Source organism: Mesoplodon bidens (genome assembly GCF_964165515.1).
Source record: "Mesoplodon bidens genome assembly, chromosome: 2".
In the NCBI taxonomy this organism is placed as follows: domain Eukaryota; kingdom Metazoa; phylum Chordata; class Mammalia; order Artiodactyla; family Ziphiidae; genus Mesoplodon; species Mesoplodon bidens.
In genome coordinates, this window is record NC_138177.1 from 16,156,772 (window position 1) to 16,181,471 (window position 24,700).

Consider the following 24,700-nt stretch of genomic DNA (forward strand, 5'->3'; position numbering starts at 1 on the left):
ACATTCTCTCTCTGATCAGACACTATGAAATGTTTCCCAGGATGGTATTGTTGCCATTTTATAACTATTAATAAAATTATGGTATTCCTAATATTCTTAACTTTTTAAAGTGAAGTCCATGCATTATTCATTTTCATATCCACTTCATTCAGTGCAGTATATAATATTTGAATATATTTGTCAAATTGACTTTTTACTTATTGTCCTATTTGATAATTTCTGACTCTAAACCCAGCTTTAAATTCAGTAGCATTTTGGAACAAAAGTGCTGAGTTTCTTTCCTTTACCAGCTTCAGGGAATAATGGGGTTAAAAGGGCAGGACAGAGAATATATTTTATTATCTTAAAAAACTATTTTGAATACATGTTGGTTTCTGAAGTCTTAGAATTTATTATCTAAATTACCAGGAACATCCAAGCTTATTGACTGTCAGCTATATATGGGGTATTGTTAAACATTTTCACATACTGTCTTGTTTAATCCTCACAAAAACCCAGGTCTGAGGAACCTGAGGTCCAGAGAAACTGATACTTGTCAAAGATCACATAAACAGAATATAAAGTTCTCATATTTGAACCAAGGAACACTTGCCTTGAAAGAATCATTTTTTCCCCTATACCATAGGACCTCATTCAACTCAGTTATTATACTCCATTTAATAAACATCTACTGAAAATGTAATGTGCGCCATGCCCTATGCCATAAAACAGGATCGAGAAATAAAAAAGATATGGCTTTCATCTGCTAGGGGTTAAAGTCATGTGGGAAAATGATTTCAACTCAATATTCAAAGAGAATTCCAAGCAGGCATGTAAGGCATTCTAGGCCCTTAGCTGAGAGAACACATCTGAAGAGGCACAAATACCCTGAGGTGCACACATGACGTGCTGTATCTGGGGCTCTGTAAGCAATTCAGTATGGTGGGAGCTGGACCCTATAAAGGAGTGGGAGGAGAGGACATCCCCTTGTAGCATCAAGTGTTAAGAAATTCAACAAATCTGTCCATTCACAATTATTTTAAATTCTCTAGAAAAAAAAGAATGAAGCTGCCTGTTTGACTGAATTAACCAGTTTGTCAACTACATTGATGATTAAATTCAGTGGAAAAATGCCTGACCATAATTCTTTGTAGATACAATTCTGGATTTTATTGCAGCTGTAGTCAGAAATTTACTGCTCTAATGAAGAGATGGAATCAAATGTAGATCCATTTCCAAGGCAGCTCTTGAAGTTGAGAGGTTTTGCTCATTCAATAGAGTCTACAATTCACTCGCATGATTGAGTTAGCAGATACAGGCTTAAGACTGAGCTCAGTTTGACTTCTGTAAAGTGTCCATGACTTTGCTTGTTGAGAGGGGACTTAAAGTGATGTCATAATTCTATATGCTGTAATGGGCATCTGCTGAGTAAGAATACTGAAAAGCAAAGGAAAATATGGTTGCCACTTTTATCTCCATAATGAGGAGGTAATAAAAACTGGTTATTTTAATAACGGGCCAGAATGTCTTAAACTTCTGAAAGAGGTAAGGAGTTATTTCTACTTTAAAATATGTCAGACAGCATTACCATTTAATATAAACTTACTTGAATTTAGGTTAAATTATTGCTTATTGATGGAATTCAATTGGGATGCTATGACCCAGTTAAAATGCCACCTCCTTTATGCAGCCTCTTCTGATTGCCATTCCAGAATAATTTCTCACTCCTTGGAGAAAACAATGTTTTCTACCTTCAACTAAAGCTATATATGTACATGAACTAATCCTCTAACCAGACTGTATATTCCTTGAAGGCAGTGGGGTCCATATCTGTTTTATTTTTTAAAGTAAATTTCCCTTGGCTCTTACAAGCCTTGCCAATTCAGGTACTTATTGAATAGTTGTTGAATGAAATTTAACAAGGCATGCCAGAGTTTTTAGAGTAACTTGTCTTTATGATAATCAGTATTTTTATTGAGGTTCCAATTTCTATAATAAAGAAATGTTTACTTATGGAAATAGAAAACCACAAAACTTATTTGGTTCTTCTCTTGGGCTTCGGGATATAAATATCTGCAAAATCAAGCTTTTACATGTAAACCAGCTTTTTTTTTTTTTTTTTTTTTTTTTTTTGCTCTATGCGGGCCTCTCACTGCTGTGGTCTCTCCCGTTGTGGAGCACAGGCTCCGGACGCGCAGGCTCAGCGGCCATGGCTCACGGGCCCAGCCACTCCGCGGCATGTGGGATCCTCCTGGACTGGGGCACAAACCTGTGTCCCCTGCATCGACAGGCGGACTCTCACCCACTGTGCCATCAGGGAAGCCCTATATGAACTATTATATGAACTGGTATATAGTGTTCAAGGCAAAGAGTAATTGGAGATGATGCTGGAATAGTAAGAGCAGTAAGACCAAGAAAGACCTTGCAAACCATGTTTAGGACTTGATCCTAAGAGCAATGGGAAGCCATTAAGAATTTTTAAGAACACTCAAATATATATGGGATTTCCAAATGCCATTCTGGCTGGGCTATGGGGAATGAATGAAGGGGACATGAGTGAGAGACTGAAAGGAGTAAAGGATAGTGCCTAGGGTTTCCTGACCAGGATATCACATCCTGGTTCTACACATATCACCTGGCCCAGTGCCTTTTATTCACTTGGCACAAAAAGCCCTTAAACATGTGTGGAAATTGTGCATGAACATCATTTTTTCCTTAATATTTATTTATTTATTATTTATTTTGGCTGCGCCAGGTCTTAGTTGTGGCATGTGGTATCTTTTAGTTGCGGCATGCAGCCTTCTCAGTTGCAGCATGTGAACTCTTAGTTGTGGCATCCATGTGAGATCTAGTTCTCTGACCAGGTATCGAACCTGGCCCCCCTGCATTGGGAGCATGGAGTCTTACTCACTGGACCACCAGGGAAGTCGCTGAACATTATTTTTCAAAAGAAACATAAGCAATATCATACTAAAAGACTAGAAAACCATGACATGCTATTGTATCAGTAGAGAAATGTAAACCTGACCACTTACTCTAATCACTTATTTTGCCACTTAAATATAGGCATGTTTTGTAGAAGTCTTGGATTCCTGTAATTCTAAAAAAAAGTCATAACTAGAGTATTCTGAGAATATGGTGGCAGTGACACTGTGGTTTTTGAATCCACATAATAACATGTAGGATAACCCAAAACTCTTGGACAACAATAACTAGCCAGAGAGATGACAGCATTCAGAAAACAACAGAAATAAAAGGCAAAAAAAAAAAAAAAAATGAAATGGAACTAGGACACAAGAGTAAATAAATATGATGAAGAAGTAAAAGATAAGAACATAATGAAGAAAGGAAAATGCAAAGGATAAAAACATTAAAAATAAAAAAAGATTTGAGAGAAAGTGATAGCTACAGAAGGTAGGCAAGGAGGTCCAATATATGTATAATAGAAAATTTTGAAACAAAACCAAAGCAATGATACAAAACAAATATGAAAAATTATAATTGGAGAAAATCTTGAAATTTATTTTAAAAGTAATAAAACTACCACTGAAAGAGCCTACTTCATCCTTAGGAAAAACACATAGAATGACCAACATCAGCACAGAGTCTAGTCAAACCCTTCGGTTTTTTTTTTTTTTTTTTTTTTGCGGTATGCGCGCCTCTCACTGTTGTGGCCACTCCCGTTGCAGAGCACAGGCTCCGTATGCGCAGGCTCAGCGGCCATGGCTCACGGGCCCAGCCGCTCCGCGGCATGTGGGATCTTCCCAGACCGGGGCACGAACCCGTATCCCCTGCATCGGCAGGCGGACTCTTAACCACTGCGCCACCAGGGGAGCCCCCCTTCGGTTTTTTTTTTTTTTTTTTTTTTTTTTTTTTGCGGTAGGCGGGCCTCTCACTGTTGTGGCCTCTCCCCTTGCAGAGCACAGGCTCCGGATGCGCAGGCTCAGCAGCCATGGCTCACGGGCCTAGCCGCTCTGCGGCATGTGGGATCTTCCCAGACCGGGGCACGAACCCGTGTCCCCTGCATCGGCAGGCGGACTCTCAACCACTGCGCCACCAGGGAAGCCCCCCTTTCGGTTTTAAAGAAAAGAAAAACATATACTGAGCATCTGGGCAACACCAAGTCACTTATATGTGAGAGAAAAATCAGACTGTATCACACACTGAAAACAACATTTTATATAGACAATGGACTAACATATTTGAAATAGTTAAGGAAAGAAAATATGAGCCATGGATTGTATATCTGCCCAAAGTGACCTTTTAATATACAGGGTCTGAACAAACCATTAATAATATGCAGGGACTCAGGGAATATTGTTCCCATGAGACCTGCTGGAGGAATCAACCAGAGAATAAACCTCAGACAACAGAAAGAGCAGAGACGCACTGACTTCAGATAAGATAGGGATCATTAAAAACATATTTATTCATAGAATTAAAACTAAATGAATTAAAACTAAAACTAGAACTGAAACTAAGGAGACAGTATAGTATTGAATGACTATACGCCTCAGACTATATGTATGTTACACACATACGTATAGTACAACTACCTAAAAATGGAAAGAAATGAAAGCTATATAGGAAAAATAGAATAAATTTGCTGACCGTCCTGTAGGTATTAGCAGAGAAATAATTAACTTCAAAACAAATGTGTGGGAGAGGAATGAGAAGGGCAAAGAGGTTCCTAGCTTATTTCAATACTGCTCAGAGCAGAGAACCAACTGCAAATAGCCCCCCACCCTCAAAAGGGGAAGGGGACTAAGGCTGTTATATAAAAGTATTAAAATAAAGATAATTATTACAAAAAATAAGCCTCCTAAAAATCAAACAGTATACTAGAGTGAGAGTGAGAGTGAAAGAAAAGGAAATGGAAAAATAGGGAGAGAAAGATATGTCTTCTTACCTTAAAAATAGAAAAAAAAATAGCCAATGGAAGGGTAAATCATAAAGAAAACAAAACAAAGCAATAGCTACCTATATGACGGGGGGAGGGAAACAAGTGGTGAGGACTGAATAGAAGTTAGACTTCTTTAAAAGTAACTCCTTGAGGAGATTTGATTGTGGAACCTGTAACTATTTTTATATTATTATAAAACAAATAAAATTTTAAAAAGCAGTCTCTGAAAACTAAAATGAAACTAATGAACCTAACTATGGATTAATATATCTATACTTAGAAACTATTTCAAGTGACTTTAAAACACAGGAATTTGTGCATTCCTAGTGAAATATAGATGAAATACAAAAAGACTAGGAAAAGGGAAAAACTTAAAAAACTATTTTCAGTAATTATTTTATCAGTGGTCATGATGGTATGGTGATTCTGAGACTACTGTGTATGTATGGAGGGATCAATAAAATGAACAATTATTATGCTGTCACCAGAGGTAATATTTTTTATGTTGAAAAAAGACAGATTAAAGCCAATGATGGAAAATACAAAAACAATGAAGTCTTGAATTTGAACTGGAACTATCAGTATGAGCTAATTTGTTAAAAAAAAAATCTAAGTATTTCACTGAAAAGGCCTCGAAATAATGACACCCCTAATATGCAGATTGTGGGTTCTAAAATTATTTCCCAGTAAACGAATCAGCACTTCTTAAAGAAATGGCTGATTCTTGGTCTAGGCCAGAAAAGGTCCAAGGTAGCCTTGGAAATATAAACATACCAGAAAGCAAGGAAGAAAGCAAAGTCTCGTAGCAAGGAAACAGACTCAGGAACCTATTTAAATAATCTCCCATTGCCCAAAGATGGGACAATTTTAACACCAATTAGGATGATAACAAATGGACTGAAACACATGGGATCTGTTTAAATCAATGCGTTAAAAAAAATAGAATAACATTTCACCAGTCACCTCAGGAAAGTGTAAGGAATCAATTAATTTTGAAAACTGATGGCTAAAGGAAAAGGAGCAAGTATTTATCTTGCTTTACCTACATGATCTGTAGCTCAGAGTAATCAAGTATTTGAAGGGGCTAAGTTTGAAACAGAAGTAATCCAATTAATGAACCAAAGTGAGAGGACAGAATTAACATATCACCGTTCCGTGACCCTTAGTGAATGAACTGGGGTAACCATCTTTATGGCTAATAAATCACAGAAAGAGATGTGGAAGGGAGAAAAGTCTAGGCCACCACCTCTGGAACAGTTTTGCCGAAACAAAACAACAAAACTGAACCTGAATCAAATCAATTCTCTAGCTCGAAATACCCACTGCAGAAAACTCAAGGGACAGAGGAATAGGTTAAATGACACCATGTGGATAAAATCAGCAACATTCCTCAGATGTGGGAAACTTTATAGGACAATCTGACTTCTTTTTCTTCTTCTTTTTTTGTTTTTTGCCACACCACATGGTGTGCGGTATCTTAGTTTCCTGACCAGGAATCGAACCTGCTAATCTAACTTCTTCAAACAAAAAATTTCAAGGAAAAAACAAAGGGGCAGGAGGGCCTATCAATGGGAACTTGAGATATATATATGTCAACCAATTTTAACAGATAGATCTCATTTGGATCCCAATTTAAACAATGTATAAGACAAAAGATTATGAAATAATTGGAGACATCTGAGTATCAGCTGTAATTAAACACACATATACATACACATTCATACATATTAAAGAATTATTGCTTTCTTAATAGATGTGATAATGGTATGGTGTTTTTTTTCCTTAAGAGACTGTTATTTTTTAGAGAAACATACTGATATATTTCAATCAAAATAAGATATAGATGAAAGAAGGTTGGCCACATGTAATTACCTAAGACAGTTTTTTTTTTTTTTTTTTTTTGCTGTACGCGGGCCTCTCACTGCTGTGGCCTCTCCCGTTGCGGAGCACAGGCTCCGGACACACAGGCTCCGCGGCCATGGCTCGCGGGCCCAGCCGCTGCGCGGCATGTGGGATCTTCCGGGATAGGGGCACAAACCCGTGTCCCCTGCATCGGCAGGCGGACTCTCAACCACTGCGCCACCAGGGAAGCCCCTAAGACAGTTTTGACAGCTGCAGTTTTGAGCTTATATTTTTCTCTGTATTTCTGCTTATGATGACATTTTCCATAATAAAATATTGTTAAAAACTGCTTTTACCATCCTGACATTGCAAGGGAAAAGGCATCTTTTCAACTCTTAAGACTGCCAGTATGAAGCCATTATAGGTTTTTCGTATCTTAGTGAGACTCTCCATAATTTTAAAGTGATCAAATCTGAAATTAAATGAAGTTATCCATGAAGTCCATGTCATCTAGTCTGTATACATCCCTGGACTATAACCTGATATAAAAAGATTACAGAAATCCCTATCTGAGGTTTATTGTCCTTAGAAAGGATAATGCATAGTTTTTATTCCATCTTTCTAATTAGTAATTTAAGCATATGCTCAGCATTTAATTCTAAATGTTTGCCTTTTCCCCAAGCTCGAAGACAGCTGTCCAAGATTTGAATGCCAGAAAACATTTAAATATCAACATCTGTTGAATTATGTTAATTAAGTGTAATATAATTGGGCATGAGTTGGAATTGATCAGAAGTATATGAAATAAACAAAAGATAAATTCCCAACAATATCTTAGTATACAAACAAGTCACTACGGGGTGATGAAAAAATATTTCTAAAGAGAAAGGGCAAGGAAAAATACTGATTATGAAGAAATTGATTCTTTTAAATACATAGTTCTAACTCTATGGGACATTATTTTGTGATATTTGAACTTATTTTTAAATTGGCTCAGAAGTGAAAGATAATTAAAATTAGCTAAAACAAGTGATAGTTAATAGTTTAATATTTGAATATATTTATAAATTGTTAAGTGAAACATTAAAAAATTCTAATTATTGGGCTTCCCTGGTGGCGCAGTGGTTGAGAATTTGCCTGCCAATGCAGGAAACACGGGTTCAAGCCCTGGTCTGGGAAGATCCCACATGACGCGGAGCAACTGGGCCCGTGAGCCACAATTACTGAGCCTGCGTGTCTGGAGCCTGTGCTCCGCAACAAGAGAGGCCGCGATAGTGAGAGGCCGGCGCACCACAATGAAGAGTGGCCCCTGCTTGCCACAACTAGAGAAAGCCCTCGCACAGAAACGAAGACCCAACACAGTCATAAATAAATAAATTAATTAATTAAAAAAATATATATAAAACATTCTAATTACTTATATACTCATTAAATTTTTTAGATTGCAGATGATTCCTGTTATGTTATAAACAGTTACATACCTCAAAATTTAAGGGCTGATGTAACTTCTGTTCTATAGACATAAAATAGTATTTTAAACCGAAAGGTTTTCCATGTGGCAGATGGATTTATTAGGTTTATTCTGGGACTGGAAGATACAAATTATCAAGTAGTGGCCTTGTTTATTGTACTGCTGATTTAAAATATTAATTTTTATATCAATTCTTTTACTAATAAGTTAGGGATGCTTGTTGTTTTGGGAAGTATTCTGGCGCATATACACATTGCATGAACAGATCCCTGAATGCCCCTGTAATGAAATTCTAATGCAGGCAGCAGTAGCAATACAAGCTGCTGTGATGTGGCCCTGCAGGTGTGCTGTCACCATTTCCTAGGGGAACCATCTCTGGGAGTTAAAGGTTAGTTCCGTGTCCATGCCCATTTAATCACAGGACCAATTTGGGGAGTGCCAACTGTGAAACAGACACCAGTCTGTAAGGAAGTGGACTTCAGAAGACAAATTTATTTCAGCTATAGGTCACTGGAACAGCTTTCATATGCTAACTATTCTTTATTATTAGTGACCATGGCCAAATTCAACTGCTGTTCCAGAGGTGAGAGGCTGTGCATACTTTTAGTCATTTGAAAATATATAGTTCATCTATCAGATTTCAAGAGAAAGGGGAAACAGTAATGAATGTTTCACCACAGAATACTTGATTGCTTTTTTACTTACCACACACTGGACATATTATATATGTCAAATGGCAAATCCCCCTTTTTTCTTTTCTGTGTGGATTATTCACATTAAATTGAAAAGCAATCTCTCAAAATTCTAACTGGCTGATAATTACTTTTATTTAGTGTAATCACAATTTAAAATAACTCTCTATAATCATTAGTTTAAAATTTTGGCAAGGAAGCTTAGAATTTCAGGATGCCAAAAGGAGAGGAGGCAGAATTGACTTTCTGAGAACAGTGCCTTTTTAAAATACAATAATTTGGTTATATAGAGTACAACAGATTAATTAAATTCCTTGGAAAGCACTTATGTTGCATATGTGGTATGTTTCCAATTTTTCTACTCTAAATACATCTATACCTAGAAGCTATTCAAATTTTTAAAAAATTAGAACACATGTGCAATTAAATGTATTCCAGTTAAATAAATATGGAATGCATACATTCTAATTAAAGGGAATGTGTGAATACTTCCTAATTGTTCATTCACACATACAGAAGAATGAATTCAAATAATCTAAAAGATACTTTTCTATCCGGAGGATTGAGTAAATGTTTTTAGAACAATAAAATTTAACGCTAATTTTAGATTTGGAAAAAGGAAAATAATAAAGGACTAGAAATTTTATTTTGAAAATTAGTAGTTTAAAAGCAGTTTCAAGCCATCATTTTAGAATACAGAGTACGCAGAATATAAAATGCTGAGTGGTATAACTTGCTTTAAAATATGGTATTGAATCATTAGTTTTAATATGACAAAAGAGAATTTGTTTTAAATTAAATCTTTACTAGTGTAGGATAAGTAAGTCTCTTTTTAAATAATTAAAATAAAGCATCACTTACTTTTGCTGATACACTTAATTTTGTTGATACATTTCTGTGAAAAGCAACACTAGCCAAATACAGTCCATGTCATTAACCAGTACTCTAATGAACAGTTATCCCAATTTATTAACAGCTGCTCAGAAATGTAGTAATTAATAGTTTCATTTATGTTTTGGCAAACTCGCAAAATGACAAATAGTTTTGTATCTGTTGCAAATTAGGTCTCCTTCCCAAATAACAGATGACACTATGCGGAAGACTGAGCAAACTGAATCCTCGAACATCTTTGGATCTTTAGAAGATCAAATAAAGTACAGCTGTAATTCTATTTGTTACATCTGCAACAAAATACAGTGACTTGTATCATCACGTGAAAACAAATATGCTCTGTATTAATGTAAATAGGAATGTTCTTTCTAACCTGACAGAAGAAGGTTGACATGAATGTGTATGTGTGTGTGTATGTGTGTGTATATGTGAATGTGATGGGATTTGTTTTGATTTTCTGATTAAAACTATTGCCATTTTTTTCATTTTAGAAGATTCTTTTTACTACTAATCAGGCAAGAAAGTGACAGCAAAGGGAAAAAAAAGTTTATTTTTCCCTCCTTATTATTTATTAATTGATCACACAAGAAATTAGAGCACACAGAATCCAGGGATTTTCAAGTCATTTGACATTAGTAGATGAAAAATGTAATGCTTGTAAGAACTAAGTAAAAGTGAATTAACAAACATGTGTTTCTGAAAGCCATTATAAAATAGTAAGTTAAATTTAATAATATCGGCAATAAAATGTTTTTACTCGATTGCAAATTACATATCAGACTGCCAGATAATGTAGCCTTGGTGCTTCACAAGAGTAATTGTAAATGGCAAAAATCATGTAAGTAAGGAAGTAGGGCAAATTAAAAAAAAAAGATGCCAGATCTGACATGATCTACTATCAATCTTTTTGTATGGATTCTTAGAATGATAAAGACTAATCGTTAACATAAAAATGTGTTTAAAAAAGCAAGATCTTTTCAAGAACGGTACATCACTCGGTGTCAGGCATTGCTTCATGCATGTTTTACTTACTTTCAATTGGGAAGGCTATATTGAACTTTCTGGTACTAATCAAAGGTTATGATATGAGAAAAAATGTGAAATTATTTAATTGTAATTTTAAATGAGGTGAAGGGAGAGAAAAAGATTTTTCTAATTTTGAGAAGTATAAAATCTGAACACTGAAATAAAAACTAAAGCGTTTGAATAGGAAGTCTGGAATTTAAGAGAAAGATACTGGTTAAAGAATAACTCTAGATGTCACTAGTATTTCTATAAGACACTTAGGTGCATCGTCTCAATGTTAAGCTGAGTGTGTGTGTGTGTGTGTATGTATGTTCCACTTTGGCTAATAATCTATTGCATGCAACGACAACTCAAAAACCATGCCTGTTAATTATTAAATATTGACAGTGACAGGTAATACGCAGTGGTTTTTAAAAATAACAAATGTACATGCTTTCATGCATTTATATATTGAAAGACCTTTGTGTTTTCCTGAGCTTATTTATGCTTTCAAAGGTTTAAAAGTATGTAAAGATGAGAGAATGGCATGAACAAACTCTAGACATGCATTACATATTAGGGGAGAGATAGTACACAGTAAAACTAAGATGAAACTTCATAATAGGAAAATGGACAGAGAACACTGAAGAAATGGAAGAATGATTGGAAAATAAAACCCTGCAGATTAATCAAAAAGAATTATCAGATGGGAATAACCAATAAGATATAAACAACACAGGACTGTAAGACAGGAAACATGTAACTTCAAGCACCACCACAATGTAAAATCTTGGGAGAACACATCAAATGAATATGTGAGGATAGTGTCTTGATGAAAAATGTTCACACTACTCAATATCTGACACACCTAGTCTATGATATGGGCTCCCCACAGAGAATAAAAATGAAGCAACAAACCAAAAGAAAGATGTATGAGACCAGTATCACTAGAACTAATTAGATCAAATTATACCTCTGTTAATAATCAGTATTTCTTTAAATTAGTTTACATTATACCTATCATTTTTTTACCTTTTTTTTTAAGGCTTTCTTTTTTACCTTTTTTTACCTTTTTGAATCAGTCAAAAGTTTGATTACAGGACCATGAAGTGTCATATCATAAAAGTATAAGAATGTTAATTATGTTTAGAATAAACATATGAACAAATACAACACATTAATATTTCAGGAGTAACTATCTGCATATGATGGAATGGCATGTGACGACGAGCACTGTTGATGGTGAACAAAGCTTGGGAGGAGATGTTTGCAGAATGAGAAGCATGGTAGGAAATCCAAAGGAACGATGCCCTTTCAGGAGGCGGAAGTATAGGAAACCTTGAAAAACAAAGTCTGTTACTGATGAGAACTTCCTGAGGGAATTGACTGAAATTATTAAAGTGGGTTATGTGTTTAAAGGAGAACTTCAGGTTGTTACCTCCTTGGTACTGTTAGACATGAATCAGTCTAAGAGTTGGAAAAGAGACAATTCTCCTGCACCCATCACTGATTTAAAGAGCCTAGATGAACATTAAAGTAGGTGTGGCAAAAAAGGGATAAATGCCATAAATCGGACACCCAGAAAACTGCCAAACTGCACTACAGTCAGTGGCATTGGTAAATACGTCCCTAAAACCCTTCTTTGGAGATCTTGAAAATTCCCCCAGGGAGCCGAGGGTAAGAAGTACTATATTCCAGAGGTTAAAGCCATAACTGCAGTGCCCTTTATTCATTCAGAGCTTCAGTGAGGAATGCCCATCTTAAGAGTGTGCTGTACTCATGCACTTCAAAATTTCAGCTTTGAGTCATTAACAGCAGACCACTTGTGCACTTATCTTTTCTTATCTGCCTAGTATATTTGGGGAGTAAATGGTCCTAAAATTGATTGATTCAATGAATTACAGTTCTCTTCTCTAACCTTTATATTTTTCTACAAGTTGAAAAAGGGAGGTGCAGTCACTCATCCAAAAGGGGTAAGGAAAGTCAAGCCAATATTAAAAATACTAAGGAAGAAAATGGCTTCAAGGGAGGAACACAGAAAAATGCACACAAATGAAGAAGATGAAGAATTTTCATCCTGCACTCAATGTTGTAATGAAATTTAAGCTTGAGTCTTTCCTTGTGTTTATTTCACCTTTGCAGGTTGCCTCATGCCTAACACGAGTGATACCCTTGGATAGACAAGAAAATACACCACATCCACCAAACAGGACAAAGAGGATGTAGAAAAGGAATGTTCAAAGAAACAAGGTGAGCTCTTGGAAATGCGATGTATTAGAGAATTTTTTAAATCCACAAAACATTTGGGACATAACCATTAATAAAACTGCCCAGAAATCTTTGAAGACAACAATATAGAAAAGTTAAAAAAAAAAAAAAAAAAGACAACTGGAGGAGCATTTGAAGGTGCTCCAACATCCAAATAATAGGAGAACAGAGGAAATGGCAACCACTGGAAATTATTGGAGAAATGTCTTCAAAATCCTGAGGCAAAATGGTTTCCAAAGTAGAATTCAATTCCCAGCTAAATCAATCAATGTGAGACTAGAATAAAGACATTTTCAGAGATGCAGAGTCTCACAAATGTAACCACACCTGTTCTCTTTCTCAGAAAGCTCAGGAAAAATAATGCATGGGATCCAGGGAAAAGGAAATTCCACATAGGAGAGAGATTAGGAAACCCCCAGGATGAGAAGTGAAGAGAGGTCCTAGGATAGCAGAGGTGCAGCTGGTCCAGGCAGCAAACAGTCCAGAATAGACCTGAAAAATGGAGGGCTCCAAGAAGGATGCCACCAGGACAGAGAATTGAGGGGAGTTACACTTCTGTGTAGAGGTGGCTGATGAACTGGGCTAGGCACATAGAAAACAAAGCAAATGAAAAACAAGACAATTATCTCTACAACAACACAAAAGTTATACATCTATAAATAATATCTGCATATATGATCATACTAATGCACACAATAAATATTTACTTGGTCTGAATATTATGATATAACCATTAGGAAGAAAGAGGGGAAGAAAAGCAGATATGGGTGTGTGTGTGTGTGTGTGTGTGTGTATGTGTGTGTGTGTAGGGCACACAGCAGGAAGTCAATAGGTAATACTAACTAAAAGCTTCAAGAAATAGTAATATAAGCATGTAATTTAGGTCAATACTGGAAGAAATACCTAAGAGTTGAAAGTGGGTTTTTTTGGAGTGTGAAATTAGAGAATGAGGAAAAATAAGGCTGGGGCCTGCTGTACTTTGTTATGTCTTATAGAATGATTTGACATTTTAAATTATGTACAAGAAAAGTAGGACAAAAAATAAAACTTAACAAGTGCTTAGGAAGCACACAGATGGAAATAACAATATCAGACTTTTCCTAACAGCTACCGTAAGAACTCTTATATTTTAAGTGCTTTATAGGCATGAACTCATACATTCCTTATAACAATGTTCTTAGATAAGTACAATTATTTTGTTTATTTCACGGATAAGTAAACTGAGGGACAGAGAGGTTACGTATTTTGCTCAGGGTCACCCAGCTAGTAAGTGGTGAAACTGGGATCAGAAGTCAGGCACTCTAACTGCAGAGGCTGTACACAGAGGCCAAGATAAGGACTCAGTCAGTGCACTCTACTGCCACAGAATCAATGTCAAATTCGTTTGACAAATATTTTATGTAGCAAATATCTCCTATGTATCAGGCATTGTTTTTGGTACTGGGGATACACCAGTGAGTAAAGCAAAGATTTTGCCCTCATGAAGCTTAAAGGTAATAGAGACAGTAAGGGGTAATAGAGACAAGAAGGAAGACACAAAAAGCAGAGCTGGTGGAGAGTGGGCCTTTTTTACATTGAGCACAGACTTCAGACATGGGTGGGGTTGGTATGTTGGAGAAACGGGAAAGAAACCACTGTACCTGGAGTAGGTGAATAACATAGTTCAAGTGGAAGAAGATGACGTCAAGGAGGAAACAAAGAAGGCCAGGGTCAGAACACATATGGCCTTGTTGGCCAAGATAAAGACTTTGGCTTTTACTTGGAATGAAGTAGAAAGCCACTTAAGAGTTTACTTTAAAAAAAAAATATATATATATATATATATATCTTTATTGAGGTGTAGTTGGCATAAGTCCTAACCACTGGACGGCCAGGGAATTCCCTCACCACTTTTAAAGTGTAAAGAAAGAGAACAGGTGTGGTTCTATTTGTGAGACTCTGCATCTCTGAAAATGTCTTTAAGTTTTGTCATAAGTTTTCACATATGTATACACGTGTGAAACCATCACCATAATCAAGATAATGCAGATACTCATCACCCCAACAGTTTCTTAATGCCTCTTTGTAATCCTTCCCTCCAGTACCTCCCTGGCCCTCATCCCATGCCCATGCAACAGCTGATCTGCTTCCAGTCACTATAAATTACTTTGCTGTATGGTATGAAGTGTAGATGAGTTAATTTTTTTTTTTGAAAATGGATATTCAGTTGTTCCACTACCATTTGTTGAAAATACTATTTTTTTTTCCACTGAGGTACCTTTGTACTTTGTCAAAAATCAATTCTCTGTATATATGTGGGTATATTTCTTTCATCTATTTTTCTATCTTTGCACCAATACCACACTTTCTTGATTACTACAGCTTTGAAATTAAGTCCTGAAATCAGGTAGTGTTAAAGTTTGGCTATTTAAGTCCTTTGCATTTTCATATGAATTTTAGCATTTGTTTGTCAATTTCTACAAAATAGTCTCATGGGATTTTTGTTTGGATTGTACTGAATCTGGAGCTAAATTTTGGGAGAACTGACATCTTAAGAATATTGAGTCTCCTGATCCATGAACAAGGTATATCTCTCCAGTTACACAGATCTTTAATTTCTCTCAGCAACATTTTCATACACCAAAAAATATGGTGAAATGCTTAGGGATAAATCTGATAAAATATGTGTAAGACCTATACAATGAAAAAAAACCACTGAGAAAAATTGAAAAAGACTTAAATATTTGGTTCTTAATTATGGGTAGTATTATATTTCTTGCTTTATATTGTTATCTTCCTGTACTTCTTTTAGTTAATACTTATTATGCTAATCAAATTCTTTTGACTTGTTTGTTCTAACATTTCTGCTTCTGTTGAAGTCTGTAATCCAATATATATATACTTTTTAAAGTAAATTTATTTATTTATTTATTTATTTATTTATGGCTGTGTTGGGTCTTCGTTGCTGCACACAGGCTTTCTCTAGTTGTGGCAAGTGGGGGCTACTCTTCGTTGCAGTGCACGGGCTTCTCTTGTTGTGGAGCACAGGCTCTAGGCGTGTGGGCTTCAGTAGTTGTGGCACGTGGGTAGTTGCTCCGTGGCATGTGGGATCTGCCTGGACCAGGGGTTGAACCCATGTCCCCTGCTTTGGTAGGTGGATTCTTAACCACTGCACCACCATGGAAGTCCTATATATATATATATATATATTTTTTTTTTTTTTTGAAAAGGCTGTTCTCCTCAAATGTCTTATTATCTAATTCTACCAGGCAATGCTATGGGGAAAGGCCAGTCTTCTCTGTCCGCCCAAAGCAGTTCAGCAATTGGAGGTGAATGAACCTGACTTATGAGTATAGAGGTCTGGGCACCAGAAAACCACAATCATCACACCCCTCTCTATAAAATAACTCCTCTGTCTGAAAAATGCTCCCTTTCCTCACTCTCAGGAAAATAAGAACTGTAATCCTCCAGCTCTGTGGTTTGTATGGTGCAGAGTGAAGACCAGATAATTTGTCATCTAGTCCCATCAAGCTTTCCCAGCTCCTCACAAATACAGCACTGTGAGCTGCCCTGACTTTATCCTTAAAAACACTTGGACCAGAGATCTGAGTCTTTCTGTAAGGGGCAGATGTCATTTGTCCCAAGGCCATGGCCAGTGACAAGCTAGTATAGAAAAGAACTCCAAAGGTTCTCCTCACATCTCATTCTCCCTTACCCAGGCTGAATTGCCTCTTGCTTCAGGTCAAAGCACACAAGCACACCTGTGTGCCCCCATCTCATAAGCACAAGTTCAAAATAGCATGCCCCTTCCCTTAATACTGGGGACTTCTGGTAGTTTTCTGCTTATTTTCTCTTTCTAAATTCCCCCTGGGTTGATCCTGGAGGAGAGAAGCCATCTTCTTATAGTTTATAATCAGTAATCTTAGAGTTCAGAATCTTGACTGCAACAGCAACTGGGACCAAATTTCTAATATACAACTTTCAAGTAGTAAAGTTTTCTTAATTACCATCTAACTGCAACCCACAAGTTTAGATATTATCACTATGATTTTCTGGACACGAGTTATTTTAAAATGTATTTTTAACTCCAAACTTTAAAAAAATTATTTTTGTCAATGATTTCTCTTAATCACATTCAAGTTAAAGGATATGATCTTTATGATACATATTCATTAAAATTTGTTGATAGTAGCTTTGGCCTGGTAAGTGGTCAATTTTTGTAAATATTACATGTGTCTTTGAGAAGGATGTGTTTTTGTTAATAGTTTGGGTGAAATGGTTTATATAATATCATTAAGTTTGTTAATTTTCTGTTGTGCAAATTTTCTGATGGCTTAAACTATCAATAATATCAATGCTGTATTGAAGTGGGAGCACCATGATAGTGGGTTAGTGAGTTTCTCCATTCACTGCTATTAATATTTGCTTTATATATTTTCCTGAGGCTATTTTAATGAATGTACGCAATAATAAAATTATTAACTTTTTGGTAAGTTGAATCTTTTATCATTAAATTATGCGTTTCTTAAGCTTGTTAAGGCTTTTGTTCTTAAGTCAGTTTGTCTGGTATGAGAGTCTCTTTTATAGTATATCTGGTATATCCTGTTCCATCCTTTAGTTTTCCACCTTTCTTTGTCATTATTTCAGGTATGTCTCTTATAAAGAACATATAGTTGGATTTTAAAAGAAAAACTAAATCTGCTTAGTTTTGCTTTGAACTGACAAGTTTAATCCATAAATATTTATTGTAATTACTGATACATGGACTTGATTCAATTATCTAACCTATTTTTCTGTGTCCCATTTTGTCTATGCTTTTCTCCCCCCTTTATTGACTTTTTAAATGGATTTTTTTAGGTAATATTTTATTCCATTCAACCCCACGCCCGCCAACTGGCTTGGAATTAACATACTCTATTTCTTTTGACTTAGTAGTTATTTTTGATATTTTACCATGAATACTTAATACAGTCTTATCAAGTATCAATCTCTTAACTGACCAATGAAGTAAACACCCCAAACAATTCAAGGACCTTAGATTGAACTTGAACTGTAATCATCAACACTGCCAATTTAACATGCTGTTATTTTCCACTATCTTAGATTGTCTTTTGAAAAGTCCTATGAATTACATATTATAACTATCAACTTATATAAACAATGGTTGTTTAAACTTACTGAAATCTTTAACAGTTTATTGGCTTAGTATTCATTTTTTTATCTTAAGACTTTCCTCAGGAGATCCTTTTCTTGAAATACATCCTTTAAAAAGTCTTCTAGCAAAGGTCTGTTGGTAGTAAACTTTCTTAGTTTTTGAAAATCTTAAACTGTTTTTACTTCATCTTCATATATGAAAGATGTTTTTCTAGGCACATAGTTCTATGCTGACAATGTATTTTCACCCAGTACTCTGAAGACTTGTCCACTGTTTTCTGGTTTCACTGTCAGTACTCAGAAATCTGATGATGTACAGCTGTCATTCCTTTGTAGTAATTCATCCTTTATCTCTGGATTCTTTTAAGATCTTCTCTTTGTTTTTGGTGTACTACAGTGTACTACTAGGTATGGATTTCTTTCTATTTATTCTAGTTGGTATTCACTGTGCTTTCTGTACCTGTATCTATAGATTTATAACTTTCACCCATTTAGGGAATCCTTAGCCAACATCTCTTCAGCATCATGTTTTTTTCAGCCTTTCTATACCCTCCATCAAAGCCTCTAAGCTTAAATATATCTTAGATCTTTCCTGGGTCTCTTAACCACTCTTTCATTTTTCCATCTCCTTGTATTTTTATGCTGTATTCTGGCCTACTTCTTCAGCTGTACCTCCATTTCACAATCACACGTCTCATTTTTAACAATTATATGCTTTTGATTCAATTCTGCTTGAACAATTCTAATAGCGATCTGTTGCCTGCTTATTTTATTTCTATAAACATGTCATTCGTAATTATTTATAACCTGTATAAAATTTATATAAGCCATACTTCATAGTTTCAGGATCTGACATCCTTAGGGGTAACTATATTAGTTTTATGTTGACTATCACTGATGGTCAACTTATTATGTTTGACAATTTTTGATTGTCTAAATTAGACATGCTAGATGGGATTTATGTTAGCTTCTGCAGATACCTAGTGGGTTCTCAGTTGGGGTTAGTCTGTACAACATGGTACTTGGAAGCTACATTGCTTGCTTGGGAGTGTTAAACACAGTGGCTAGCACACTAACTACGGGAGGCCAGGAGATGCAAAGGTAGCTGCCGAGGTCGGCTATCTTGTTAAAAATTGAGCAAGTGTAAATCACAGGGCAGTAGTTCTGAACAATATTCTGATAGTCATTTTCACCTAAGTAAAAATGAGCTCTTCAGAAACACCATGTGCAAAATTTGGAAATACACTGTCTAAAACAATAAACTGGGGCAAATTTTTTTTATTAAAGAAAAAATATAACATCGACTCAGCAATATAAAATGAGTAAGAACATAGAAGCACTTTAAAAAAAGAGTATATTTTCTAGATACTTATTTATATATTATTAGAGATAAATATACATGTTGCTCTCTCATAAAGCCTAAGTACCATTTAAGTTTTGGGGAAAAGATTAATTCTCTCTCTCTCTCTTTTTTTTTTTTTTTTTTTGCGGTACGCGGGCCTCTCACTGTTGTGGCCTCTCCCGTTGTGGAGCACAGGCTCCGGATGCGCAGGCCCAGTGGCCATGGCTCACGGGCCTAGCTGCTCCGCGGCATGCGGGATCTTCCCGGACCGGGGCACGAACCCATGTCCCCTGCATCAGCAGGCAGACTCTCAACCACTGTGCCACCAGGGAAGCCCTAATTCTCTTTTTTTATAATTAAAAAATAAACGAATTATTCTAAATCTTGATCTAAAATTCATTAGTTATGGGTGGCAGAGATTTTCTTTTCTTCTAAAAATGCACTCTTACATAGAGAATGGACTTGAGGACACAGGGAGGGGGAAGGGTAAGCTGGGACGAAGTGAGAGAGTGGCATGGACATATATACACTACCAAATGTAAAACAGATAGCTAGTGGGAAGCAGCCGCACAGCACAGGGAGATCAGCTCAGTGTTTTGTGTCCACTTAGAGCAGTAGGATAGGGAGGGTGGGAGGGAGACACAAGAGGGAGGGGATATGGGGATGTATGTATATGTATAGCTGATACACTTTGTTATACAGCAGAAACTAACATACCATTGTAAAGCGATTATACTCCAATAAAGATGTTAAAAAAATGTACTCTTTATTTTTCATCAGCTTTAAAAAATACAAATAGAATGGTATCTTTCTATTCATTACTAGTAATCATGAAATAGATTCTAATAAACAATACATAAAATATTTTCAGCTGGCACTTTAGAGCCAAAGGCAACCCAACTATAACTCACCGTGTTCATACTGGTATGGAAAAAAAAATCACATGATTTAATGATCAGAATAAAAAGTGATTTTAAATTGCTTACCTGCTGGCTGTTTTCACAGAACAGTTTTTCTTGTGTCCTCTTTCAGCTCGGTTATCTCTCAGAAGCTGATGCTGTCCAAAGTGTTAAAACAAAGTTGTAGAAACAAAAATATTTCCATTATATTATTTTGTAAGTAGAAAAGTATTCTCATTCAGAGGGACACTATTTGTTCACTTGCATTACTTTTTTTTCTTTCTGTTTTTTTACTGGTTTTTCTTAAAACGAAGACAACTACTTTTGCTAGAGATGCCACTGACACCCTTATAAAAATGTTGCTAAGAGTTGCCAGTGCTTGCCTGACAGCTTACACTGCTCTTATAGTCACTTAATATACAGCCTAGAGCTGGAGGTCTAGGACTCACTTCTAGTTCTGGTTCTCTGGAGTGGTCCTGGTTAAAGTAATGCAACCTCTCTTACCAATGCTTCTACCAGTGCATTCAGCTACGAATTTTTCGAGGCTTTTGTCACCTACAATGACATAAAAGATCTAATCTTACTTTCTCTGTATTTACTGGCCTAACATGGTAAAGAAACATTTAAAACATTCTTTTTCAAAGAAATTATTGGCTTGGAAATACATAGTTAGAAAAAAATACAGATTTGACTGCCTCCTCAAAATGCCTCACCATACACTTCCCTTCACACTTGCTTTACCCTAACTAATTGGAAAGAAAAAAACCCAAGTAGTCAATACTTTTTGCTGTGTGTACACTCAAACTGTAGCTTATCTTATTTATGCAGAAATGTGATTATATGCAAGACTGGGCTAATAAGAAGTTGTACAGCATATTAGAAATTAACCTTAATAAAAATAGAAATCTTAGAAGTAATAGTGCAGGAAAGATCTGGGTTCAAATCCCAGCTATACCAGTCACTAACAAGTCACTAGGTTTTAAAAACAGGTCTACCATTTATAAGCTGTGTAACATCTCTAAGTCTCAGTTTCCACCTGGAAAATTGAGATAACAATAATATCTACCTGTAAGGGTGCTGTGAGTGTTAAATAAGATAAATCATGTCAAACACTTAGCACTATGACCAGAGTATAAAAAGTGCCGAGTAAATGGTTCAAATGCTACAATTGTAATTAATGAGCCTGGTTGTCAGTGGTTATTGTCTGACCAATATCAGTAACTTCTAACGAACTAACTGCTTTGAACTATTGAATAACATCATTTAGAGTCAATTACTAGCCACATTTGGCCATCCTTGAGAAGGAAAATAACTTAATTAGATCACAAAGAACATTGTTAGATCATTATTTCAGGAATGTCTTAACTAAATAAGACTACTTTATATTTCTCTGAAATATCTGCTTCTTTCCATCCCCACTACCAACATCCCAGTCCAGGCCATCATTTTCTTTCACCTACAACAGCCTCTCCAAAGGCCTCCCTGCCTCCAGCCTCACTCCCATTTAATCCATTCTCCACACTGCAGCCAATAATTCTAAAACTAGATCTGATTACATTATTCTCTTCAGATAAACCCCCAAATCTTGTACAAGACTCTCATGGCCCTTCATAATTTGATTATATTTCTAAACTCATAATTTATTATGCTTCCTCCTACCCCCCAACCTAAGCTCCTTATTTCTAAATGATATATCCCAGCCATTCTGAACTTTTCAGTTTGGAGCATGTACCATATTCTTGCTCACCTTTGGCCCTTTGTTTTAGTTATTCAATCTGCCTGCACCTCCAAGGCTCAGCACAGTGTCTGGAACATTTTTAGTGTTCAATAAATATTTGTTGAATGAATGAGTGAATGAATGAATGAGATAAAGAAATAGGGAATGAGATCTAGTATTTGATATGTAGATGAAGCCATACCTAATTATTACTACTTATAGAAAATAGCAACAATTTATCTTTAAGTCCATTAATCTGAAAGTGTTTCAATGTAGAAACACTTCGTACCATGAAAGCTAAATTGTTTCTGAAAAAAAAAATTAATTACTTTGGCATTTCTAATGCTAGTGTCTTTGTAAAAAAAATATACAAACCAACATTTGTGACACAGATAGCTAGAGGTGACATGATAAAATCTCTACCTCCACCTTCAATTAATAGTAGTAGTTAACTAACTTTTCTAATTGTTAGATAAGACGGATATGTGAACACTATTCCTGATATTTGTGTTAAAACAGTTTAAACAAAGAACTCAAAAAATCCCAAACATATGTTCTGAAATAAGAAAAGAATTCTACAGTTTAGTTTTTTTCAAAATGCAACTATAATAACCAAAATAAATATTAGGCTATACCTACTAGGTCTGGATAGTTCTCAGAGAGGCCACCACCTGGATGAACTAAAATGAGATAGCAACTTCTCTGAACTCCGAGGTTAGAGCTCCTTCTATTAGATTCACATGGGAATTTCTTTTCTCCCTCAAATTTATAGTTTTGATGGGCTTTGTATATAAAAAGAGACAAATATTGGAATTATTTAATATAATGCATCTATATTAAAAAGTCATCATAAAATTATCTCATTTTATCAATAAAATTAAAAGTCTGGGTGTATCTTTGCAAATTTAAAATCAAGCTCAGAGAGAAAAATACAGACTCAGATCTCTGGGTCATGAATTTAACAGGTTAATATGGGAACCTAGATCTTCTAAGGGGCGAAGATGAAAAAATTAATCCAGAGTGTTATTTGAATAGAAAACATACATTTGTATTTGAAAGATTCCCAACACGTGTCTGCTCTGCCCCAAGGAACAAAAAAAAAGGGTGGCAGGGGGGAAGAGGGGCATCAGATCAGGAATTCATGATAAAAGACACAAGAGTCCTGGAGCTCTGCTCTGATATGCAAGAGTAGATCATCAGGTTTTGAAAGATTCTTCACTTCTCTTACGGCTAACTTTTCCTGTTTCCTTGGACTCCTATCAGTGTCACAAGTGAGGTCAGTTTTCAGGGCTCTGACTCAACACCATCAACTCTGATTAATGACAGAACTTCTGAATATGGTGCGAAGTGCTTCTTACCTTCTGACTCTCAGATTGCTGGACTTAGGCCAAACGGAGAGACAATTCCCTTATTAGTGAGTGACCTGCAGATGTATATTAAAAAATGACTCATATAAGAATGACATGAACATTCATAAACACAAAACCTAGTACAATGTGAGGTTTACAAAAGTTACGCAATTTTAAAATCTGCTGAACGAAACCAGGAAGAGAAATGTTCCACGTGGATCATGGTTGCTCCTGTGACAGAAAGGGAGCTGAGAATTTCTGTGGCTATTCATGATATTTTAAAAAGATTATTTTGTGCGTGTCACGTTCCTAGCACAAGAGGAAAAAGCAAAGAGCAGAATTCTTATTCCACTTTGCACGGCAATCCTTTCTTTACCGCCTGATATTCAGAAGGCATTCAAGCTCAAGACTGTTTCTGGTTAGCAGCCACTTTTCAGGTAACTCCTCAAATGTCTACAAAAGAATTTCAAGTCTCTCCACACTTGGCCTTTCATAGGGTCCTCACCTTAAAAGGAGAACTAAGTAGTCTCTAAACAATGACCTATGGCTCCTTAAAATACTAGTAAACTCAGTCAAAAATATCACACCATTAGATATTCAAGGAGGAAAATCCTCAGAATTAAAAAAGACACACACACACAAAATGAGGCTTCCTGCAGCTGCTTCTGTCTCCTTACTTCTACTACTGAACCACCTTTCACTTTTCTCTTTTGTGGCCTCTGTGGTGCCCTCTCTGTGGTTTTCTCAAACATTTACCAACATCATGTAGATACTGCTTTCCTGCCCCAGATTTTACCCACCTCAGAGGAAAAGCTATGTTGTCTATATAAATACCTCTTTTTGTAAAAATAAAGAGTACCTGAGAGATAACGGCTGATGGACAACAGTGATTTACTAAATGTGTGATAAAGAAAACACTGAGTATGCATGATGTAAATGGAAATGGGACTTTGCACTAAAGAAGAGAAAGGGGAATCATAAGGTGGGGAAAGCAGTGAGGGGTGGGATTTCAAAAGTGGGGTTAATATTATCATTTCTTTATGTTGGTAAGTTGGTATGGGAAAAATAAAAGGTGTTCATGCATGCTAATAGTCATTCATTCAACAATATATTGAAGGATGTTATACTTTTTCATGGTCTTGCATTTTATCACTTGGACCTAGGTTTAGCCAATAGTTTACTGTGCTAAAGTTAGGTCTAAGTTGAATA

General features: G+C 35.9%; 1 protein-coding gene across 5 annotated transcripts in view; it reads right to left on the minus strand.

The window, feature by feature from the left end:
• Positions 1-24,700, minus strand: part of GPATCH2 (G-patch domain containing 2) — a 168,202-nt gene that overhangs the window by 26,906 nt on the left and 116,596 nt on the right. For 3 of the 5 annotated variants that reach the window (XM_081226151.1, XM_081226154.1, XM_081226155.1), the window contains exon 8: positions 20,513-20,583. In XM_081226151.1, the coding sequence (XP_081082277.1) occupies positions 20,513-20,583 (71 nt within the window). Of the gene's footprint in view, positions 1-11,857; positions 12,122-13,069; positions 13,634-20,512; positions 20,584-24,700 lie in introns of those variants that run through there. The other 2 variants (XM_081226152.1, XM_081226153.1) reach the window with 2 other exon arrangements.